The sequence below is a fragment of the Epinephelus lanceolatus genome, chromosome 21 (genome assembly GCF_041903045.1).
Source record: "Epinephelus lanceolatus isolate andai-2023 chromosome 21, ASM4190304v1, whole genome shotgun sequence".
Classification (NCBI taxonomy): domain Eukaryota; kingdom Metazoa; phylum Chordata; class Actinopteri; order Perciformes; family Serranidae; genus Epinephelus; species Epinephelus lanceolatus.
In genome coordinates, this window is record NC_135754.1 from 31,476,936 (window position 1) to 31,501,805 (window position 24,870).

Sequence of the window (24,870 nt, forward strand, 5' to 3'; positions counted from 1 at the left end):
TGTGAAGAACAGAGTAAGATTCAGATTCTGTATACAATATTAATAGTTCAACTAAATAAAATCTACCACAAATTAAATATTTAAACAGCTCCCAAATACAAAAAATGTCCCCTGGGATCTATATATATATATAAATCAACAGGTGATTTCCTTCTTTTAGTAGAATCCTAAATGATTGTTTTTTTTTTTCCCACCTGGACCTTTATGCTCCGCCATTTCTCCTCTAATCATCACGCTGTAACCTGTAACCAGAGTTTTTTGTCGAGCTGCGAGCGTCACGTAGGTTTACATTACCAAAGGGTTATGAAAAAATCCGTTGATGACACCGACACGGCGAGAGAGGAGCGGGAGAGACGCTGTGCTGCTGCCAGAGGAGCCGCTGAATGAGTTCCCTCTGAGCGGTAAGTCACTAAAAGAGTCTGAGAAGTACGGGCTGTTCATGAAACATTCAGGACGCCACAGTTTATTCCACACTACTGAAGCTGCTCCTCTTTTTGGAACCACCGCGGAGTCTGTAATAATTTCGCTTTCAGCCATGCTGAAACACTGGAATGAAGGTCCAAAAGATACGCCAGATAACGAAGAAGACCAAAACTGGCCTCAATAACGACAACGCCATTTTCCAATGTCTTAGTCCTAGTATATTCAAATATCAATGAGTAATGTTACTAAAACTAAATACTGTAAATGAGGGCTAAATTGGACAATTATTTGCTAGCTAAAACTCACTAAACTACCCATGTTTACCAACAAGTTGATTTTCACACAAAAACAAGATAAATTTGTGATTATACTTGGTACAAATATTTCTTGTTTCATGCTATGTTGACCACAAACACAGCCCCAGACTTTCATTTATAGCACATAAATGCAATTTAAATTGAAATATTGATCAGACAGACACTTTTCTTTCTTCTTATTATTTTCCATAGCTTGTAGTACGAAAGTGAGTTGAAGTCCACACTCAGTACATCAGTTCTCCAATTCCCTCTTCACTTTATTCTATTTTTGTTGTACAGAAGAGACTGTTTAAAGCCTGCATGCCCTTCTATATGGATACTCGATATAGGCGACATCTTAAGAGCTCCAATATCACAGAGAAATAATACACCAGGGGGCTCAAAACCCATCTGGGAGTTAAAGCCGAAACTCGTGTGAAGATTCATGAAATTGTCTTGTGTGCTGGGATGCAGAGAGGGGGCTTCTGGGTAAAAGTAGCTCATGGAGGTTTGCAGAGATGCTCACATACACAGCTCCAAAAAAATCAATTATGTGTCGAGTGTATGTGCTGTCCTGTGCATCAAACAGGGGAGGATGTCCCTTAGGATTAGAGACGGACCAATATTAAGGCTTAGCTGAAAAATGGAACTGTACCTGCTGTAGCATACACCTCTAAAATAGGTTACTAAACAAAATATGTTGTGCAATTTTAATGTGATATCTACCAAAATTGTTCATTATCTCTTGTTTTTTTTGTTTTTTTTTCTTAATGGGCTTTTTGCCTTTATTGACAGGACAGAGAGTGAAAGGGGGAGACAGAGAGAGAGTGGGGACTGACATGCAGCAAAGGGCCGCGAGCCGGATTCGAACCCGTGGCCGCTGCAGCGAGGCGATGCCTCTGTACATGGGGCGCCAGCACTATCCACTACGCTACCAACGCCCCGTACCAGAGTTTTGGGGCAAATCCAGCAAAACACAACATAAATGCAAAGAAAAAAATATGTGTAAGGTCATTACCTCCACAGATGTACTTATGTTTTTGTTACTCTAGTTTGCAGGACATTTCTAAAGCCTGGTTATAGATTTCAATGACATCTGGTCTTTCAATTTTTTTTAAATAATTAATATTCAGAGGACAGGTCTACCTCAGCAGAGGTACGGCACTCTCAGTGCTTTTAAGCTTTTATTTAAACTTGTAATTAATTTTTACATCCACATTCATTTTCACGGTCTGACTGGGTCTGAATTTTCATTCGTGCGCAATCAGTTTTAGCAAACGTGACATTGTCCGTGAGTGTGCATGGTATAATTACATGACAGCATACAGGGAGACACCTGAGCAAAACTTCCGCGCATGTTCACAGGTAACACAAGGGCAGGTACTAAGAGCAACAGGTACCACGCCTGGCTGTTTTGACTGATACAAAGCTGAAATGATTAGTCAATCATCCAATAAACAAAAATTAATTACCAAAAACTGACTGTTTTAAGTATTCTTTAAGCAACGTTTGAGCTGTGACCTTAATCTTCTATGATATTAAGTTGAATATCGTTGGGATTTGGGTGAGATAAGACATTGGAAGGGGTCACCGTGGAAACTGTGATTGGTCTTATTTCAGCATTTTTTGACATTTTATAGACCAAAACACTTCTCAATTAACAACCTTCCCTCGTCTCTATCAGACAACATATGAGACAAGAAATGGTTAGCCACCCCACAGTCCCTCCACTTCACAACCCACCGCTGCGGACTGCTTTCCCAGGAGGACAGCAAGCAGCAGCTGTAGCTGTAGCAGCTCAAATTCAACCTGCACAAATGCCTCAGAACCAGATGTATTAGTGGGTTGGTGGCCAGTGGCAGCAGCCGGTCAACTCTGTGTAACAGCAGCAACAGAAAGTTTGTTGATCTGGCGGGGAGTCCGGTGGGGTCTCTAATGTCAAGGTTGGCAGGGCGAGTTGTAGCGGCGGGGAGTGAGGTGGAGGACACACTTGAGCCTTTGGTGCCAGTTAGCAGAAAGCTACACTATTAGTAGGGCTGACCTTCGACTTCATTTTTGAAAATCGAAGTTCCAGAGCTCAGATCGATTTTAAATCGAAGCCTACGACGACCGGGGGGAAGAATTTAGTTGTCTGTATTCAAGCAGGATAAAAGGTTTCCATTCAATGCACATAGGGCTTTCTACAGTATTTCCTTGTCGGAGATGGTGTTGCGTTCAAGGTCCCCCCAAAAAATGGGAGGGAAAAAATGCAGAATATTCAAAAAAAAAAAAAAAAAAAAAAAAAAAAATTTCACAATCGAATCCCGTGCCAAGCTTCGAATTTTTTGGGTCAGCCCTAACTATTAGCAACATTTCTCTCTCCATCTTTGAACACTTCCATTTTGAAAAGTCCTTCTTCCTTTTATGGGTTGCTCTGCAGTGTAGGCAGTTGTTGCTAATGCTGAAATAGCAACTTTCTCTGTGTGATTCTCCGTCATTGAATCAGTGTTTCACCAAAGGCGCGTGCAGGTGTATCTGTATTATAGAACAGCCAATAATAACGCCCTCTGTCTGAAAAGACCTGTGATTGGCCAAAGTTTCCTGTCACGTAATAGATTTTAGGAAGCCTGAAAATAACCCAAAGGAGGTGCAGAAGTGTAGTTTTCTCTCTGACCACTTGAATTAAAACATGCTTAAAGTTTATTTTGGGATTTTTACCCGGTGTTATCAAAACACCTATAGCAGCTTTTACGAGTTAAAAGAGTTTCAACTCAATAGGTTTCGGTGTTACCAAATTTAAATTGCTCTAATTAACTTAAGTTTTATGTTCCAAAACATCCAAAAGTTGTTTGTCCTTCTCCGTGTAGCAAATACATGCACAAAAGGTCCCACCAGTGTTCACATGTTGGAGGCCCATCGCTTTCCGTGACCATAAAAACCTGCCAACATTATCCCTGCTTGGTTGCCACCTAAGAAAAGACACCATATCTAGGTCACAGTAACACCAACTGCTAAATATCAGTCACGCCTGAGCCGTGAGCACGTCCCTTTAATCAAGCTGTCAACATTAACATAGAGTAGAGAGTTGACACAGATCCAGCATAAATTATCAGATGGAAGGATGCAACAAAACACTCTCACATTAAGAACTTCCTGCCTGGAGCCGGCGTGAAAGACCATAAGGAAACTCACTAGAAAGGAAGCAGAAAAAGAGGAAAAGGCCATATAGAGGGAAAGCAGGAAAGTGAGTAGAGCGAGAGGTAAGGGAAGGGACACATCGAGACAGAGTGAACAGGAGTGAGACTTCCCACTATTGACGTTGTGATCAGAGAGCGGAGGAGAGGTTAGACCAACGCTTCTTTACCCACGCATCGTGCTGCCCACTCCCTACTGCTAGAACTGGAATGCACGCTTCCCGTTTCACAAAAGAGCTGCATGGGAGAGACACAGCCGCGGACTCTTGTGCCGGCCTCCATTTAAATGTCACCGTGCTTCCACAAAGCGAAATAAATTACTCAGAACACTGTGAGAACAGCCATCAAAACCACTGGCGATTTCAGTGTCAGTGGGATATTCAAGACCCTGCTGTGGACTGTCTGAGGGCTGATGGAACATGTACTGTGCTGATTTTCGACATGCATCAGGCCTTTCATACAGATTCATGACTGCAATCAAACCAGAGCTGCTGAATACAGGAGGCAGACTGGTGGTTCGACAAACTGAGACATGATTCACGCCATCTTTCACACATCAGAGTGTACTATAACAAAAAAAAAAAGCATAAGAGGATGTGCTTCACTGTGATTACTGCAATGATGGTGATACAAAAGGAACAATGTGCAGCTGAGTACCATTGGCAGCAGTGAGTACCAGCTATTACAGCGAAGAATGACACTTGACAGTATTGGTTTTTTTTTAATTCAACAATTACAGTACTGTCTTTAAAGCTTTCTTCAAAGTACTGCATGTACTGTATAAAGACAGGTGACAAAAAAAGGAAAATAAATAAATAAATAAATAAATACATAAGGCTTTCTCCACAGCAGACATTTTGACTTGTCGTAGTCGTAAAAATACGCCATCACAGTGTGACAGCATGCACAATACATGAACCCTGACGAAGAAGCAGCTAAATGGAACCCAGCCATCATTCACTTTGTTATTTACACCTGTGCTTTTCCTGCTGTCACATGTCAAAATGTCTCCTGTGTAAGAGACGTGTGTGTGGTGACACATACCTGAATGTTTTGATGACAACAATGTCATTCATAATTATGGCCATCACAGTCACCACAACTAGAAAAAAAAACTTGCACTATTACAATATTCAAAATCTAAGACGACATCTGGTCTTAAATCACGATATCGATATACTGTCCAGCCCTGTAAACTTTATTAATGTGTCACCCGTCTCTATTAATGTTTCGGCTTTTCAAGTGTGTTAACATTATCATTCATGACCTTGATATATCTCTTGATTGTTTTTATAATTAACTGATTAATAATTTAGTTTATAAAATGTCAAGCAAGTGTGGAAAACGCCAATCACAAGTTGCCAGACTCCCCAGGTGACGTCTTTAAAGGAGCTCTATATCAGTGGTTCCCAACTGGTGGGCTGCAGTCCAAAAGTTTGTTCAAAAACACACTTAAATTTTAGGTTCAGTGAATTTCCGACACAATGCTTTTACTTTTAAGTGCCGTTTCCTGCTGTACAGTGAATGACTAACGGACAGCTACTTAACAGAGGCAGCAAACTAGCTTGACGACATGGCCAAACGCAAGTATGACGCTGAATGTATTGAACTGTGTGGACCTTGAACTAATGACTAAGGAGAAATCTGGACCCTGTGGCTGCACCAGTTGGGAACTACTGGTCTATATGACATTCAAAGGATATCTATGATTCAGTGTCTGAGTGAGATTGTCTGCACACGGCTCTCAACATGGAGGTGTGTTAGCTGGCAGCTGGCAGCTAGCAGCTAACGGTGCTAGAGTGCGAACTGTGCTGACAGGGCTAATGGTGTTAACCAGAGGGAAACCAAAGGATGACGCCCTTTACGACAATACCGTCCTGATATTAGCAGTAATGGCCATATGAGCAGCAATAAGCTAACCAGTAAGATTCACACTCAAGGGCTAACCTGTATTAACATGCACGCAATTCGCTGCCGAACCACCTACCTCAAAAAAGAACAGGAAGGCTGAGGGAGAGTGACTTTATTCTCTGTTTAGGATGCCATTCATCCAATATAGCAAATACTGTAGTTGTTTGCTGCTGTATTAACGCTCTCAATGTCGCATACAGATCCTTTGAATATTGTTTTTCCTGTCCAACCACAAAAACACAATTTATAATATCTTGACATTTGAGAGTTGTAAACAACTACTTCTCCTTGATAATTACTAGTTATCAAAACTGTTGATGATTCATTTTCTTTCATCAAATCATCAATTAATTGTCTAATCATTTCAGCAAAAACTTTTGATTACAAACGCATTCAAAACAAAAATGCTTCAGCTTTAGCCAACCCCTTTTAGATATAAAGAAATATGTTCCAATCAGAGGCCTTTTCATTTCCGCGTCTTAGAAATAATCAATGCAGCCCAAATTTAACTCACATATAACTATAACCCAATGACTGTTGGCTGCATGCTCTATGTCTCTTGATTTCTTTTTAATATACTCTGAGAGTTACATGTGTAGCTACACACGATCAAATAAATTCTCAATGACCTGCAGGAGCCATATATTAAACCTGGATTTTTACCATCTCTGTTGGTCAGGAAGAATAAAAAACAATAACTTACTGAGAGTAAATTATTATTATTGTATGAAATCATTAGGTTGAACATGTCTTGTACAAGAGTGTGGAGTACAGGAACACCACCCATTATGTAGATGTGATGTGTTGAGGACAGATTTTCTCTGGAAAAAGCAAAACAACTGCTGTTAATATGAACACGACCTGCACCAGAATAAATTTAAAGTGCTGCATAATAAAGTGACTGTACATATAATTCTAATGTAAAACACAGATAACCCCAAAGAGATGGATTTAGAGTCAAGCTCCTCTTAAATATCGTGATATTGATTTCTGCTGCCCTCACCACGGCTCTCAGAGCAGATCGTAAGAGAGGTTTCAGGCTGTCACATTCTTGAGCCTGAGGGGCTCAAAGGAGGTAATTCACTAGCACATTGGTGGCCGTGACAAGGGCGGTATGTGCATCGAGTGGCGCCACTGAACCATAATGATGGGCCTCATAAGTGCCTCCCACACTCCACGAGATAGGAAAGTGCCACCACTGACACTTCGGGCAAGTCGTCTCTCAGGCCCCTGCCACCTCTCAACAGTCCGTCTGAATTGTCTTTGACCTTCAGCCCACTTTCGTTTTGCTTTAGCTTTGTTGCCATGGTTACGCAGTGAGGAGGCCACAGGTGCCCGCTGATGAGGTTGGCAGCTTCGGGGGACCGTGTCGCCCACCTGGTCGACACGGGTTATACTGTGTGTGACCCGACGCGAGGAGCGACTTCTCCTGTTCTTTTGTTGTTTATGGAGGAGATTGATGAGGTCTTTCTACTGATGGCCCTTCACGTCACCACTCACAAAACCTTCACACACCAACTCCACACTGGGTTGTCTAGCAGACTTAATAAATGATAATGAGCTTTCTGGAGAGAGGAGGAAAATATACAAGAAAATCCTCGAGAGACCAACCGAAGAGCGGAAAACAAGCACTTTCTGACAGTTCTTTATCTCTCAAGCTCTGATGAGGAAAACAGATTATACTCATGCATTTATCAACACAACTTTACTTCGGCAGACATTTCCTGGTGCTGAACAGTTACTCAGTAACCAGTGCAAAAAGGCACCTCAAAAATAAATGTCAACCTCTGAATGAAGAAAGCTTAATGACACGTTGCAGTGAAGCTCAGAGAGGTTGTAGACATCAGGCTGTTGTCCTTAGTAACCAAAGGTCAAAGCTCCTCTCGACAGCTGGGCACCATATTGATCCCCTGATCCATTGTCTGCTTCACCGTCTACACTTTGTGTTTACACAGCGTCTTAATGCTCGCATTTTGAAGAGAATAAAGACATACAGAGATTCCTAATGCAATGTGAGATAAAGAGGAGTTTACAGATTAATCTACGTTCTACAGCAGCAGGATGATACAACAGAAATAATTAAACAAACCTGATCTGAATAAAATTGAAGTAGAGCTAAAATAGAGCTAAAAATAATTAGCAAATAATTAAAATTTAAGTAATTTTTCTCAGCAGAAACTCCTCTCGGGCACCAGATTCTCCAATGTGTTGTTTTTGTTAACGTTTTATGGCATTGTAAATTGTGTTCTCTGGACTACTGATCATATAAAAAGGGCATTTGAAGACACCACCTGGCAGTATTGTAGTCACGATCACCTAAACCCAGACAGAGTCAAGACCAAGACTAGAGTGTATCAAAAACGGAACAAGACCAAGACTTCAAGCAGTTACGACTATAATTTCAACAGTTAACCAATAAATCAGTAAGCTAGTCTTGGCTGCTCTGCACTGTGCACCAGCCAGGTCGGGTAGGTGCTAGCTAGCAGCACCGGTCATTAAGTGATTACAGCTAGTAACACCGTCCCAATCCAACAGTGCTGCTGTGGAAACATTGAGCCCACCCTCCTGCCTCCCCCCAAAGTCGTCCCGGTAAGTGAGTAGCTCAATTTTGAGCCACAAACCCTCTTTAGCAACGTTAACTTTACTGTTAGCTCTGTTAACACCATTAGCAGTGTCAGCACAGCTAGTGGTGCTAACAGAGCTAACGATTCTAAAGGAGTTTTACCACTCATAAGTAAGCCACATACTTACTGGGAAGACCTGGGGGAAGACCTGGGGGAAGACCTTGGGGAAGACCTGAGGGCGGCCATCACATTCTGCAGCAATGTTGTCTTGCTAGCTGGAGGGTGTACCAGCGTTAATCACAAATAGCCGGCTAGCATTGAGTGCAGAGCAGCCAAGGCTAATGTTAGCTAAGCAGTGGAGACCAGAGGGTGGGCACCACCACCTCTAAATAGACAGCACTTTGAATTTCTTGCTTGTATTTCATGTCTTTTTGAGTCGTCTATGTAGACAACTTAATTTGTATATTTATGTGTACAAGGCCATACTGGGTAAACTTAACTCAAACATTGGTTATCTTTTGATGAAGATCTACCACTGGCCTCCGCTTTGTTCCACCAGGTGGCTTTCTAACCAGGCTCCATAGATTTGCACTGAGCTGAATTTTCTCCTTGGACTTGGAATAATCTGCAGAGCAAATTACATCTTGCTAATCTAGTTCCCTTGGACAAATTTAAAGTCTATTAAAAGTCCAGGAAACTGAGAAGTGCAACGGTTTTATTTGAGCTGGTTTAAGTCTCTTCCTTCTGCGTTTAGTGGTCGTATTTTCCTGTCTGCTGTGTTTTATTTCTCTTTAAATTGTAACTGGTGTGCTGTCTTGGCCAGGCCTCATTTGGAAGAGATCTCTATCTCAGGGGACTTCCTGGTTAAAAAAAAAGGTTAAAAAAAAAAAAAAAAAAGACACTGCAGAAGTGAATTTTAGCTTGCTATCTTGTCTTCTATCTTGTTTTCTATGAGCGAGCAAATACAAACACTAAGGAGCTGAAATCAACTTCACCATCTGTATTCAACATTTCTTTTTTGCACAGATAATAATAATAACCTCTCAGTTGTGGCCTTGACTGGTCTTGGAATAAAAGCCAGAGTCCTCTTTATCTGAGACCGAGACAAGACCAGATTAAAATGCAGGCGAATACGAGACGAGACATTCAAAAAGTATTCTGAGACTGATCTTGAGTACAACGACCTTGCACCCTGGGCTCTGGGAAATTTGCTGTGTATTTTTTATTGCAATTTTTCTTTTCTTTTTTTAACAATAAATTGAGAAAATAATCAGCGGATTGATGAATAATTAAAGTAATTATTAGTTGTTGCTCTAAAACAGAGCATCAATCATTTACGACAATTAAAAAATGTAAGACTCAATAGAAAAATCATCTATATGTATTATTTGGGTCAACATATTGTAATCTGTAGTGAATGGGGCAAATGAAGGGCTAAATATGATATCTCTCTGCAGGAGTTCCTGCATGTTATCAAAACCTGGTGCTCTGAAATCCCTCCATTCATGTTTTTTTCTCCCTGGGTTCATTAATACAGGAAGGAAGAGGACATTCTGTGGAGCAGTAGGTGCCAATCTGTCGCTCTGTGGAGATCAGCCAGAATCAGCTCATGTTAAGCTGCTGCTGCCGCTCCTCCTGCAGCCTCCTCCATCCATCTGATAGGTGGAATGATTAATTTCCGCGCACAGTCACTGATGTTCACAGGATATCCCATAGCTTGCTTTGCATGTAAGTAGTAGCAATATATATGTAAATGTGCAACATCTGCATATACATGTCCTTGCTTTGCATTTATTTGAATTTACATCACACTGACTACCAAACAGATGAAATCACTCAGAAATGTATCAGAAAAAAACAAACAAAAGTAAACTAAATAATGGATGTAAATGAAAATGGAGGCTCTGGATATAACCAAGAGGCTGTCCACTGCACTCCATTTTCTAAAACAGGCAACCTTAAAAGTTAATTTAATCACTGGACAAATAATCAAAATAATTACCAAAACACACACATATATATATATATATATATGTTTATAGATATACACCATGTATGTATGCTCCAGCTCTGAACTGCACGGCCATTGGTGATAAAGTAGGAAGGCAGGTGAGAGGGTCGTTCTTGACATCATCTCTAAATTATAAACAACTAGTCCATACCCATTGAGTGCACAGTTGCCTACATACAGTTTCACATGGCGTGTGTTTGGGATACAGGTCATATAGGAAATGGCAGATTAAATAGTCAACTGAACCCATTAAGAAGAGCAATGTATTCAGAGTTTTTGTGAATTTGGGAGCCACAGTGATTGTATTTTAGCCATTTTTAAGCATTTTTCTGTTGTTATAGCGCCACCCAGTTGCCAATTAGAGTTAAATTTCTCCAGTCACCTTGAGGCGTCCTGTTCTACATATCTACCAAGTTTAGTAAAAATCAATATGGCGGTTAGGCCTAGATAACAAATGAGCTCTCTAGCACCCCCATTTTGTTTGACAGGGTCAATAATGGAGGGGTCCCCTCAGATTATGTGTGCTCATATGCCTACAAAGTTGCGTGGTGATGGGTGAAACCCTTGAGATGTTATACACCTTTATGTGATGAGCCACGCCCTCCGCAATATTCATTGCCTTATAGAAGCTCAGTTTTAGTAAGTTTTCCAACTTTTGCCAAGAGGGAACTTTAGATATTGGTCCCTAGATTATGTTCACCCAGTTTCATGTAGATCGCTCAAACTTCCTAGGAAGAGATCCATTTGAAGTGTTTTTCAAAAAATTCAAAATGGTGGAAAATCTATATAAGCGGAAGTTATAGGTTCTTGAGGCAAATTTGTTCCTCATGAGGAGAGGCATCTCTGTGCAAAGTTTCATGTCTCTACGACATATGGGGCATGAGATATGCCCATTCAAAGTTTGCAATTTCAATCGGTTGCTATAGCGCCCCCCTTTGGGTAGAGTGTCCGCCCTGAGACTGGGAGGTTGTGGGTTCAATCCCTGGCCAGGTCATACCAAAGACTATAAAAATGGGACCCATTGCCTCCCTGCTTGGCACTCGGCATCAGGGGTTGGAACTGGGGGGTTAGATCACCACACCGCTCCCTCAGGGGATGGGTCAAATACGGAGAACAAATTTCACACACTCAGGTGTGTGACAATCAGTGGGACTTTAACAATAAATGGTGAAAGATGTTGTAGATGATACTGAGAAGGAAATGTTTTGAGCATATGGGCACATTTTCTGTTTCATAACTGAGAGCACTACAATAGAGTAAAGCTCATTTGGGTATCAAAAAGAAAATCATTCAGTGAGTCCACAAAACAAGGCTCCCAGTCATTGTCTATGGAGCAGCTCCAGACTTTGCACCCTCTGACATCACAAGTTTGAGATTTACTTCTCTGGTTTCTGGCTTTTAGAGAGAGTAGCTCATGATCACATTTATTAGTTGAATCTTCCTCGGCAATGGAAATAACAAACTGGGATTCTTAATTTGGGTGGTGTTCCTCTTTAATGTTTCTCTTTCAGTGAAGCACAAATCTTGATGTTCTATTATCCAATGATGCTCCATTATTCAAATCTATATAATGAAAACAAGGCAATAATAATGAATGTCATGCCTACAAGTCAAGGAGTCTCCATTATGAAAAATTAATAGTATATTTAACATTTTACCTTGTATGTAGGGCTGGGCATAAGGAGAAAACCAAATATCACAATAGGTTTGACAAAAATACCTCAATACTGATACTGCAAAAACATTGAAGGGTTGACTTTTGGTGCTTTTACAGAATGTCGTAATTAACAATTATCAGTAATGCGGATATAATGACTAAGAGGCCAATAATAGAATTACATCACTTTACTGTAATGCAGCCTTTAAAGCCAGGAAGAGATACTTAGAGACACTTACAATATTACCATATATATTGCCCAGCTCTACTTGTACCTAACTGCGATTTCAGCAGATTATTAATTCACTAGTTTTGAAAATACAAGATTGCAGCTGACGTTCAACCTTCATTATGTGAAGGGTGTGTTTATTAAAACAATAAATAAGCATAGGCAAAGTACACATCAATATGCTTTAAAATGAAGTTGTATGAGGTGTCTTAAAGTCACAGCTGTGAAACAAAACGAATCATTTGACTTTACAAGCATGGCCCAGTGCAGGTGGGTTTATCTGCAGCTTAGGATTGACAATAATTGCGTTGCATTGCGCCTGACTGTTGTGTCACTCCTCGTGCCTTAGAGCTCAAAGCATGTTTGCTGATCTGATGATCTCTAATTAGATTTCTCCACCACTGTGGAAAATGAGCCATCAATTAGAGTGCTGTGATTACGGGGACCGATTTGATTCCTGTCAAGCACCTGCTGCCTCTCAGACTCCACGAGTTACTGGAACGTTTCACGTCTGACTGAAGGGAGGAAAAGTGGACGGAATTAAAGGGGTGTGTTCCGGGATGGGCTGACATTTCTGACAACAGGCATTTTTATCTTTTATTTGAAATGGAAAACGCTGTATGGAGTTAGTACATCCATTCCTTAGTGCATGCTTTTAACTAACAGCTGGCATCATCATCCTCTGTAAAAAAATAAAAATAAAAAAATACAAAAAAGGAAAAGAGCAACAACATTTTGACAAGATTCAAATCTACAGAGGCCTGTTTGGATCAGTTGAATGAGTTGTAGAACCATCCATCTCAGCGCATCAAAAGCACAACACACACAGCATTGTGATAGCTTTAAGTCAATCAAACAGACTGTACTGAACACAGACCCTAGATGCTTTCACACCAAATTTCACACCGGGTTCAGATTAATCAAACTCCAGTGCGTTTGCCTGTTTAGTTTAGTTGATCTGGCCCATGTGAATGCTGTCCATCCAACTCTGGTGCAGACTAAACAACCAGATCAAGACCACCTTGACCACATTCCAGTTCAACAAGCTGGAAAACCAAGACAATAGCAATTCTACCCAGGTTAGCCATTGTTACCAATACCAGTTGATAACAACACATAACGCTGTATTCTACGGATCCAAACACCGCACCAACATATCCACAGAGAGAAGCTGAACAGGACTGTGTGTACGGCTGTTTTAATGTGACTCAAGTAAGACAGAAGTGCTAATGAACAGTATATTACAACAGCTTTCACAACTGTTGACGGACGGAGCAGCCATATTTGATTTTGAGGTTGAGGTTGGTGATGTTCCTCTGACTCTCCGAGTTAGAAATCCAACTCCTGGGGCCATTTCAGTTGAAATTTCCGACTGAGAACTCTGGAATTTTGACTCCCAAGTGCAAACGGAGCGCACCATAGACCCTTTTTGGGCCGACGTCACAATGACCTCAGTTTGTTAGCTGGAGGTAAAACAGGACTCTCCACCACAGGGCTGTAGGCTACATACAGTAGGAGTCTTAAAATGTTGTCTTGTTGTGTTATTGGGAGCCAGAATAGAAGGAGTCATGGCTCAAAACTTAAATTTATCACATACCAGCTGCCACTGCCCGTCAACAAAAACAAAAACAACTATGGTTAAATGTGATAAGACCAAAGGACTGGACGGAAGCGATCATCAAAAATGCTCACATTATATCAGGTTAGGGAAAAAGTATTTCCTGTTGTAGGGATGAATTACGTTATGTGTATTAAGGGTTATCATGTCCACCTCATCAGAAACTGGGGAGGTATTAAGAGGAATATTGGATTTCTCTGTAGGGCTAACTTTTTAGCGCATTAGCTAACGTTAACTTTCGTTAGCAAAACAAACTGGAGGAAACCGTTCAAGTGTCGTCCTCCTTTGTAAGATTGGCATAGTAATCAACCACAAAGCTTCCTGTGACATCATTCATCCACTGAGTGAGAGCATACGGGTCGGCCAGTCTGGTCCCGTTGGTCAGTGTTTACTTATTCAGGTAACACTCACGGCACCGGAGAGTGAGTGAGCTGACATGGTGTGTCATTCAATGTAAAAAAAAAAAAAAAAAAGACTACCTGATCTCTTTAAGCAACGTATAGCTTTTCTTTATACGCAATAATTTTCTAACTGTGGGAACATGTTTACACGGTGTGTCTGCTGTCACCTGAGAGCGAGGACTTGCCCTGATCCGTCAAATAGTAAAAAGGAGTGAAAGCAGAGGTGTGTTGAGTTGGTGTCCTACTCTGTATGTTTGCAGGTCCCCTATGAAAAGTGTGTAAAACGTAGCCTCCTTTTCCTCTTTTTTGTTGGTTGCAATCTTCATTACTAATGTTCATATTCAGTTTGTTTTTCCGTGTCCTCTTTATAAATGCCAAAGGAAATAAATTAAACATAAGATGCAGTAAAATGCATATGACTTCCTGTCAGTCTATGGAACTTGATTCTCCCATGTGGGTCCATGTAGCGCTAGCGTATTTTTATTTATTAATTTTTTCCATTTTTAGGTAAGTAAAAAAAAAAAAAAAAGAGAGAGAGAAAGAAAGATCACATTATTCCAAATCCGAATTTCAATTCTTGCTGTGAGCCTGTGCAAATGTGTGTAAGCTACATCTTGTCCTCTCCGCTGCCACGCTCAAGCCCATCTCTCTCAGTGCTTATTAGTCATGCTACAGCTCCCTGTCCAGACAACCCGACCTTTCAACCCCATTTCTCATTTTCCAATCAGCCAATGCCATAAACTGTAATTGCAGTGCCAGGCTGTTGACTTTGTTTCAAGTCTAGACCCACTGATGGGAGCAAGAAGGACATGGCAGTTAAAGTTTTGCCCATAACACCACAAAAATGACACAAACGCTCCCCCATTTTCGAGATAGAAAGTCTGAGGCACAATGTAATATCCGAGATCATGAGGGGACATTTTCCTTCCTCGTTCAGATTTTGGCTTTCCAGGCGGGTGTACTTACATGAAATTGCCGCAGGCAACAGTAACAGTGGGCCACTCTGTCACAAAGAAAGCCTTAAATACATGAAGTCTGATCTGTGTCTTAACGAGAAGACTCAGAGCGCATCTGATGTCTAAACACTGCTGCTGCAGTAACTGCGAGACATTTGTCCTTTTTGTTATAACAGCCTGAATCTCAGGGTGTGAGATTATACACGAACAGTCACTTCAGATCTTAAAAGGTGTCTGATTAAAAGGCAGAGTGGTTGGAGTGAGAGGACAGGCAGCAAGTTCCAGTCAGACTCAACTATTAATGATAGTGTCTGAGGAGAAAAGAGGCGACATAATGTAGGTTTCCAAGAATAAACAGAACATAAATGTGGAGTGAAATGCACATGACTCCCTGAAATGTGATTTCCCAACACTCTTAGAAACAAGGGGTCCAAAAAGGGTTCCTTCTGAAGGGCTGAGGTTCTACCGATTGCTCCTAAAGAGCCCTTTTTGAAGAGAAGGTTATTCAAAGGTTCTTTGTAATACTGAGAACCCTTTCCATCCAAATAACCTTTGCTTTGGAAAAGAGAGTCCTTCAAGAGCCCCTTTCACACATGCACTGCAAACCTGAAATTATCTAGACATCAACCAGAGGAGCTGCATGTAAGAATGCAAATGTCCGAATCATTCGGATCACACATTTAGCAGCCTTTTCGATAAAAGTCTGTAATACCAGATTGAGCCCATGTTGGAACAGAGCAGGTAACTGTCCGAAGAATTTACGGCGAATTGATGACACGCCCACTAACGTCATAATGGTCCGCACTTCAGGTTAAGAACTAGGATAATCGCCTGGTGGTTGTACACTTCTGCAAACTAGTCAAGTTGCAGTTACAGTTTACATCCATGTCTATCAAAACATGGATGCTTCACACCCATCTTCACCCCAGCAGCACAGAAGATCTACACAATCAGCACAGTTTCAAGGTGGACACCCAAGATTAGTGTAACCAATTCAGTATCAGACCAAATGTTCCTTCTGTTCTTGAGTCATGACATTGAATAATGGCCATAGAAGTGTTTCCACAGAACATTATGATGTCACAGTGAAGTTATCGTTATGGATATATAATGTCATCACTTGATCATTTTATTCTACGAGACAAAAATATGTTTCATGAGGTGACCTTCAGCTTTGACCTTCAACCACCAAATTCTAATCAGTTAATTCTGGAGACCAAGTGGACCTTTGTGCCAAATTTGAAGAACGTATCTCAACATGTACTTGAGATATTGCGTTCATGAGAATGGGACAGACAACCCGAAAACATAATGGCCGCATTTATTGCTGTCACAGGAGTTTAAAAACCTGCTATTTGAGGGGGTGGGGTTCCAGCTGGGAACCAACTTTTCGGGTTCCTAACCACTTTTTTTTTTTGGTCGAAAAGCTCTGAGTTGTTCACAATTACTGTAGATGCGGGAAAGAGAACGGAATCCGTTCCATGTTGGTGGGAAAGGAGAAAGAGAGGCTCCAGGCGAAACCATCGCACCATAGAAGGGTTCTCTGTAGGAGGTCTCATAGGGTTTACTAAGTCATGGAAAATAAGTCAGTATGAACAGGAACCAACCAGAGCTAAAAAGGGAACACAGCATCTTATTTGTTGTTGGTTCAGAAACAAATGATACAAACTAAAAGGTGTGAAAATGAGTCCCAAAAGACAAAACTGTGAACCGGATATTCTCGGTCATTGACCGTTTTTTTACAACAATGACTGGAAAATCTGAAGGCCGTCGGTTATTTTGACTGGTTGCAATTACCACCCCAGCCCACTTGGCGGCGGAGTGCACAGTCAGTGGTTTAAGTGGCTGCCATTTTCACACTGCAGAGAAAAGGTCATTCATCTGCTTCATGTAGCGTTGTTGACATAACACCCTGGTAACACCGGACGCAGAACCGAAGCACGGCACCCAGCAGCAGAGGCAGTTTTCTGTCAGTGCCCATGTTAACCTATCTGACTGTCCACACAGAGGGCTGAGCAGAGCGGAGCGTCCGCGTAGGCAGCGCTTCAGTTCAGCATCTGGTCGTACCAAACAGGAAGTCGGACACAGAAAAGACGAGAGAATCTGGCCAATTTTCAAAATAAAATAACAGCACGCACTGAGTGAGGAACATGAGGAGAAAATACCGTGTTTATAATTTAAAATAACACAACAGTGCATAACCGAACACATTTTTAAATACCATAATCACTTCATTACAATTTTAATTTTGTGTCACCGAGCCTACAGGCATAACTACATAACACCCTGGACACACCGGACGCGTTAGTGACGTGTTAGTGCCGTCCAGTGTGTCCAGGGCGAAGCCTAATGGCACGGGTGTGTGGATGTCTGTTCATCTTTTCGTTCACTTTATAACTTGCTTGTTGGATTTATTAAAAACAACCGAATGAAAACTAAATGTCTTTGAATATCTTTATTATCATTTAAAAACGAAAATTAAAATGACCGGTAAAAATAGATTATGACCGGATTTTTATGACCCTGTCGGTCAAAATGACTGGCGACGAAAAAGTCTAGCGCAACCTCTGATTAGTAGATATTATATTAGCTTACTATTTCTTCATAAACAGCAGTCTGAGGACAAAGAAGCTTCTACCAGAAACCAACAAGGGCTCTCCTATGGGTTTCAGCCTAGTTAGCACCTTTGTTTAAAAGAGTGCATGTGGTTCCATGTCGCGATGACGATGCAGGATGACAGTTGCCAGAAACTATCCAATACATGAGCTTTGACTCTGTGTGAGTTAATGCTTACAGCTCTGGGTTTGTTTGTAAAAAATAAGTCAGTATGAACAGGAACCTAACCAGAGCTGAAAGGCAACAAAGCATCTTGTTCGTCCTTGGTTCAGAAACAAATGATACAAACTACAGGTGTGAAAACAAGTCCCAAAGGACACAACTCTAAAGTGGTGTCTTAGTAGGTATTATATTAGCCTTTTATATCTTCATAAATAGCAGTCTGAGGACAAAACAGGCTACACAATGTAGTTAACAGCCTATTCGCTGAGAGTGTCACGATAGAGATTTATACAATTGAGCATCATCACAATCAGAGCAACTAATCTGTATTATTCAATTAAAAAAATGCCATTCACCGGCTTAGTAACTTGGGGCTCACACAGTCTCCAGTGCAGATCAAGGGGACAGCTGGCTCATCTGTTGTCTGCAGATTAGAGGGTATATTCCCCTTCAGAGCTCCGGCATTCCTGAAGCCAGAAGCTCACTTGAAACTGCATCAAACACAGAGGATGCTCATCTTATCTCACAATCTCACACTTGAACTAAAGACCAATTTCAGCAGCCAGTGCTTCCACACATAGGGGTAGTTTTTAGAGTGGCAAGTCCTCGCTTTGAGCCAAGTGCTCCTCCCACAGCAGCAGGAGTGGGATGTTGCTTTCTAGCGCTCCCTGTCTGTCATGAGCTGATAAGTCAGGGTTGCTAAAACCAGTCCTCCAGATGTCCTTGGAAGGCTGGGAGAGAAGCTAAGTAAAAACATGTCCATGTATTTACAGTTATTTCAGGGTAAGCAAGTGTAATAAAAGGTTCGAAGTGTGTGTGTATTGGAGCGTGTACGTATGTACTACAAACTGTGGCAAACTGCGGAATACAGATGTTTCAGTGAAAAAGCCAGATTGTAAGATCAGCACTCATCTGCTGGGAGGAGCGGATTCTCTGCAAAGTGACAGCAGCAGATATGAAAACACTGGAGGGTACTCCAGTCATGCACTACTGCTTGGTCTCCTTGCCACTTCACACATAGATACACAAACACACTGAAGGCAGAGACAAGGTAGGTTTAGTTCACCTCAGCCTTGAAGCCTTGCAGTGAAGGACATCAAAATAAAAGTGAATGAATTAACGGATGCAATGTGAATATACTGCATGCATTTGATTTACTCGAAAAGCAAGAGTTTAATTATGATTATTGCTGCCCAAATGAATGAATTTGGAGCATCTTATGTGAAAATTTGCAATGCAGTTTTTTTTTGTGGTAATATTTATATCAAAAAAGCAACTTTCAGAAAAGCCTTGTTATTACTGACACCATTGGCTGTTAGATTAATCAGCATCCTGCTGCTCACATTCTGTAGGCATTAGTGATGGGAAAAGCAGTTCTTTAGATGTTTCTGCATCACTAGAATCAGTTAATTAAAAAGATTCGTTCAAAAGATTCGTTCGAGAGATTCGTTCACCAAATCATTCAGTGCTTGGCGGGAGGAGCCCTTACTGTGTACTGCGTAGTCTGACTCACTGAACTGATACACAGCTGAGCTGCTGCTGCAGCCTAACATTGTAAGTTTGTCTATCTGGAAACTAAGTCTGTTAAAACAATGGGGCGGTGTGTGCCTGTGTTCATGTGGCTTAACTCCTGGCTACATTAGCCGTTAGCTTGGAGAAAACGGTCCCTATGAAAGTGATTCAGTGATTCAGTTCAGTACGTTCACTCAATAGATTTGTTCTTTTGAACGATTCGTTCGCAAACGACACAACACTAGAAGGGCATGAAAGCACCTGGGCAATCAATGGCGTGACACACACAGGCCTGAATGTGATTGACCAGCAACATGTTAAGATGCTGGATAATTAATGACAATCATACAGAATAACGTTACTATCTGTAATGTCCATATATTTCATTTGGAACTTCGGCTCCATAATGCTAACTAGCTTGATGTTTGCAAACAACTTTATAAGCTAATGTTACAAAGCAACTAATAGCAGATTCATTCAGCGTAAGTTTACAGCTAGCTGGCTAACATTAGCTTAGGTTACAGTTAACAAAATGGCTGCCCTTGCTGTACAAGGCTTTTGCCTGGTAGCAAGCAATCATCAGTTATACACCTTGTAGAGTTACCTCATTTTTGTACAGTAGGGTTAAGTAGAGACGCATTGTCCATCCTTATATACAGTCTATGCTACAGCCCTAACTGAAGGTCTGTCTCCAATCCACAGCTGCAAAATGTATGTAACTCTGTGTTGTGGTGGGTGCCCGTCATGTGTTGACATTTGCCAACTCTATTTCTAAGCTAATGTTAGCCCATGTTGGCTCAGTAGTCAAGTTGAAGTGTGGCACTCAGAAGCCCTGATAAAAGTCACTTTCAGATATTTCGTCCCAAGTCTTTACATAGAAATCAGTCCACAGGCTGTTACAGGCAACCGAGAAAGTTGGGCAAGGTCTCACAGTTCTTTAGTTTCATTACCATCAATTAACCAATTTGCAATAAAAAATGATTAATAGGCCCTACAGGCAAAAACTTAATCACAGAAACTTTATAATGGAGTATGATTGACAATAACCAGGAGGTCAAATGTCAAATGAAGGATGATTTAGTCTTGAAATAAAGCCTGACCTCCTCAAGTCTAAAAATAATGAACATCATACCACTTAAAAATGACATTAGAGAGAGTGCAGCTACTGAACATCATTATGACTTAGCAAGGTTGCCACAAAACTCAACCACTTTTTGAATCATGATAAGACAACCAGTAAAGTGACACACACTGCATTTTTGCAAATCATCTTTTTAACGAGTAAACAATAATCAAACATTCAGCAGGTTATTTGGTTAAATTCTCTGTATAATACACTATGGTAAAAGCATCCAAAACCACTGCAAAACAAAGTTTCAAACTATGATTTTTTTTTATATACACATCCACTGAAGTCAAGATAAGAGATAGTGACATAACATACTGTGGAATATTTCAAGCTTTACAAAATTAATTCATGTGTGCAAATCGAGTGGGTGGCTGGACGAAAGCCCTCAGAAGGCACATAATAAAGATCCTATTCTAGGGAGACAGTTAAGAGAGTGGAGGTTGTTGCATTGCCTCGGCAATAACCTGAAACTTATTAGATTCAGATAAGAGCAACTGCACTGTTACAAAATGAACACTGCCAGCTCTCTCAAGTGTTGCTTTTGGCTCAGATTATCTACCACATCAAAGGCCCTGTTCCTCTAAGTGAGAGCTTAATAAGGCCTGAGTGACAATAATAAATGTGTAGGAACAACAGGTTTCATGTGGTGTTACCATGAACCTTTGAGTAACAAGGCTGGTGTGTTTTAATAGTTATTTCACTTGACTGTGGAGGCAGGGATGTAGAAGATGGTCTGTGACTCACACAGAGAAAAGACTTGATTTGACTGCAACATGTAGCAGTGAATGTTGGTGCAGTGTTTCTTAATACATTTAATATACAATACACATGAAATGAAATTTAAAGGGAAATTTCGGTTTATTTCAACCTGTCTCCTATTGTCCTAAATTTGTTTCAAGTGACTAGTGACGAAAAATAATAGTTAGCATGTTAGCCGTTAGCCTAGATATAGCCGGGGCGCATAGTAGCGTCAGACCTGTTAAAACATAAGTGAATGGGCATCCTTTCCAGTGCAAAGTTAGTCCACTAAACAAGCTTTTTTCCCACAAAGACCGCCTCATATCGTTAGGATAAATGTCAGAGAACATATAGAAAACGACATGTAAATGTGTTGTCTTATCTTACCGGTGTGCTGCCATGTTTGTTTACCATCTAGCTCTGCTTTCCAAAGCATGGCCGAAATATATCTCGCCAGCTATAGATAAAGCCCAGCTGGATACTACTCCAGGTGGAGGTGTCTCGTCCTCGGTCACATCCAGAGCTTGAAAATAAGGCTGCAACCGGTCCCATTCCTTGCAACAGAGGCATTCCTCTTCTGTGGGCACTGGGGCACAGCATTCACAGGTACACCACCAATCTCCAGAGCTACGCAGCCTTGCAGCAGCCATTCCTCCTCTCTCGTCCTCTACCTGTTGCGCCTCTCTCTCTCTCCTCCGTTCTTCAATTTCACGAAGCTCTTCGTCAGTGTATTCTGGCTCAAATAAATAAGGGTGGCCATCAAACTCTGCAAAATCAAATTCCTCCTCCACAAAGTCGAAGTCTGGCAAAAAGTCAGCCATTATTCTATAAATCTTTCATAACATAAATGAATGAACTTTTCAGGCTACCGTCCAGTTCTGCCTTCCAGCTGTTGCTGCTTGTTCTCGCGATATTTTGGCAGCGCTTTGGAAAGCAGAGTTAAATGGTAAACAAACATGGCAGCACACCGGTAAGGTAAGACAACACGTTTACATGTCGTTTTCTATATGTTCTCTGACATTTATCCTAACGATATGAGGCGGTCTTTATGGGAAAAAAGCTTGTTTAGTGGACTAACTTTGCATTTGAAGTATGCCCGTTCACTTATGTTTTAACAGGTCTGACGCTACGGCTGTATCTAGGCTAACGGCTAACATGCTAACTATTATTTTTATGTCACTAGTCACTTGAAACAAATTTAGGACGATAGGAGACAGGTTGAAATAAACCGAAATTTCCCTTTAATACTTCATCATACTGGTCAAAGAATGACTGAAAACCAGTTGGGACAAAATACAAGTTTACTAAAACCGACACCGGCCCATTTTGATTCAGGCCCTGCAGACAATTGCACTTTTAGTTTTTAGATGCATAACATCTCCAAACAGCCTGCAATCAAATACGAAACAATCAGCAGGCAAGACAATATATTCAAGACCTTTGTACATTAAATTCAAGACTTTTTAATGCCTTATAAGGCCTTTTAAAGACATTTCACAATACTTTGTTCTTTAGGCCAGATGCCTGCACTTTAGAGGGAACTTTCAAATAATGAAGACAGAAAATTTTATATCACTGATAAATTGAAGGGCATAATAAAAAAAAAAGTGTCGATGGAGGCATGTAGCTGTTTTTCTTGAGAGATCACTGTTTCTGTGTGCAAATGTGTAATCTGTAAATATAAAACAACATCTACTCCAATACAAAAAAGGTTTGTAAATACACAAAAATATTATTAAAATAAAATAAATAAATAAAAATAAAATCAGTGTGCATTAAATACCGATCCTCCAGCATAGGACTGAGATTCACAAATAAAAACTGGATTCACATATGCCTGTTTGAAAGTTGTTAATGTTAGGAAGATATTCCAAAATGCTTTTCAATTATTTGTAAATTAATTAAATATATTCACAGTTTTGTTTTGTTTTTGTAATTCATAGAACGCGTTTATTTGCATTTTATATGTGTCGAATACTTTTGTAAATTGACAAATCTTTTTTTGTATTTGTGAAAGGTGCTTTAAATTTACAGACTACACATAAACACACAGATTGTCGATCTGTTCACACAACTAATACTGAAACAAATCTCTGTTTATACATATAAATTATTAATATCACAAGCACAAATTTTTGGCAGCCTACTAGAATAAAAAAATGAATTGCTTTTTATAGACCACTAGATACAGTTTGCTGCGATAGAAACTACTGAAGTGAGATGAACGTACTGAAAACTTTTATCTCAATAGATAAAACAGATGTTAAAACAGTTAATAAATAGCAATTTATGTTATCACAACACCCAGCGTATTGCAACATGTTTAAAATTGCAATAACATTGTATTGTGGCATAGGTATCGTGATAATATCGTATTGCAGGGGTGACTCCCAACCCTTAAAGACAGTATGAGGAAAATGTGTTTTGAACACTAAAGCATGTAAACATGTTCTGGTAGAAATTAAAGTATAAACACAACGAGTACAACAATGTATAACTTGACCTTGAAAACTTGAGGTTCACCCAACCTGCAGAAAGTGTTTCTCAGCTGGGAAGTTTTTACGGTAAAACAGCTGCAGGAAACTGTTGAGTTTGCTTTGTAAATAGATTAATGTGGTGCCTTTTATAACAGCTCTGATGGCACAACAAAGGAGAGTGATCGTTAAACAGTGGGGTTCCTATACGTTAGATGCAGGGAGCAAGTAAAACAAACCTCCAGCAACAAAACAGCAGTGAAACCTACATTAAGCAGGTGCTACAAAACTACTAAATGTGACGTGAGGAGAGTTTGGCTGAGCTGCTCGAGTCATGGTCGTGCTCCCAAGCAAGGCTAAACATTCAGGGAAGCAACGGCTGCATATGTGCAATGGAAATCTTGACAGTACAGCATGACACTGCATGACCACAGTGTATTTTAAGTGAAGTGGTGTTAGGTCCTCACAACAGGAGGGAAAGCTATTCAAGCTGCAGAACTGATGAGTTGGTTTGGATCTATTTTAAGCAGAAAACAGGTTTTCAGGGGTCTTCAGCAGTCATACATTACTCTTTAAGAACCAAAATACATTTCAGCTTCTGAGCCGCATGTTCCTACTTCCTAAAATACACCCACAGAACTAGTGAACACCTTGTGTGCGCTGACAGGCAGATGTGTCATTGTTTGTGGCTGGCATCAGAAGACACACTCACCACTGCTGCGACTCTTGCGGTTGGCCTTCCCTCCCGTCAGCAACATCTTCAAGCTGTTCCTAAACATGACTGCAGCAGATGCCCTGGACTAGACTACAGAGAAATCTGTTGGGGAAAGAAGAGACAATAAATATGAATATTTCTAGGAGCGCTTGCAGTATGACCAACTGTCGGCTGTGAGATCTAACTGGCATTGTTGACGACAGAATTCAGTAGTTAAAGGCGTTATTAGAGATATCAGAGCAACACAACAAAATCAGGCAGAGCACAAGAAAGTACATGTGCTTT

General features: G+C 40.7%; 1 protein-coding gene across 6 annotated transcripts in view; it reads right to left on the reverse strand.

Annotated features, from left to right (window-relative positions):
- The window catches only part of tanc2b (tetratricopeptide repeat, ankyrin repeat and coiled-coil containing 2b), a 254,073-nt gene that overhangs the window by 158,631 nt on the left and 70,572 nt on the right, over nucleotides 1-24,870 (reverse strand). For all 6 annotated transcript variants that reach the window (XM_078163101.1, XM_078163100.1, XM_078163099.1 and 3 more), the window contains exon 3: nucleotides 24,583-24,687. In XM_078163101.1, the coding sequence (XP_078019227.1) occupies nucleotides 24,583-24,649 (67 nt within the window). In that variant the 5' untranslated portion in view covers nucleotides 24,650-24,687. The remainder of the gene's footprint in view (nucleotides 1-24,582; nucleotides 24,688-24,870) is intronic.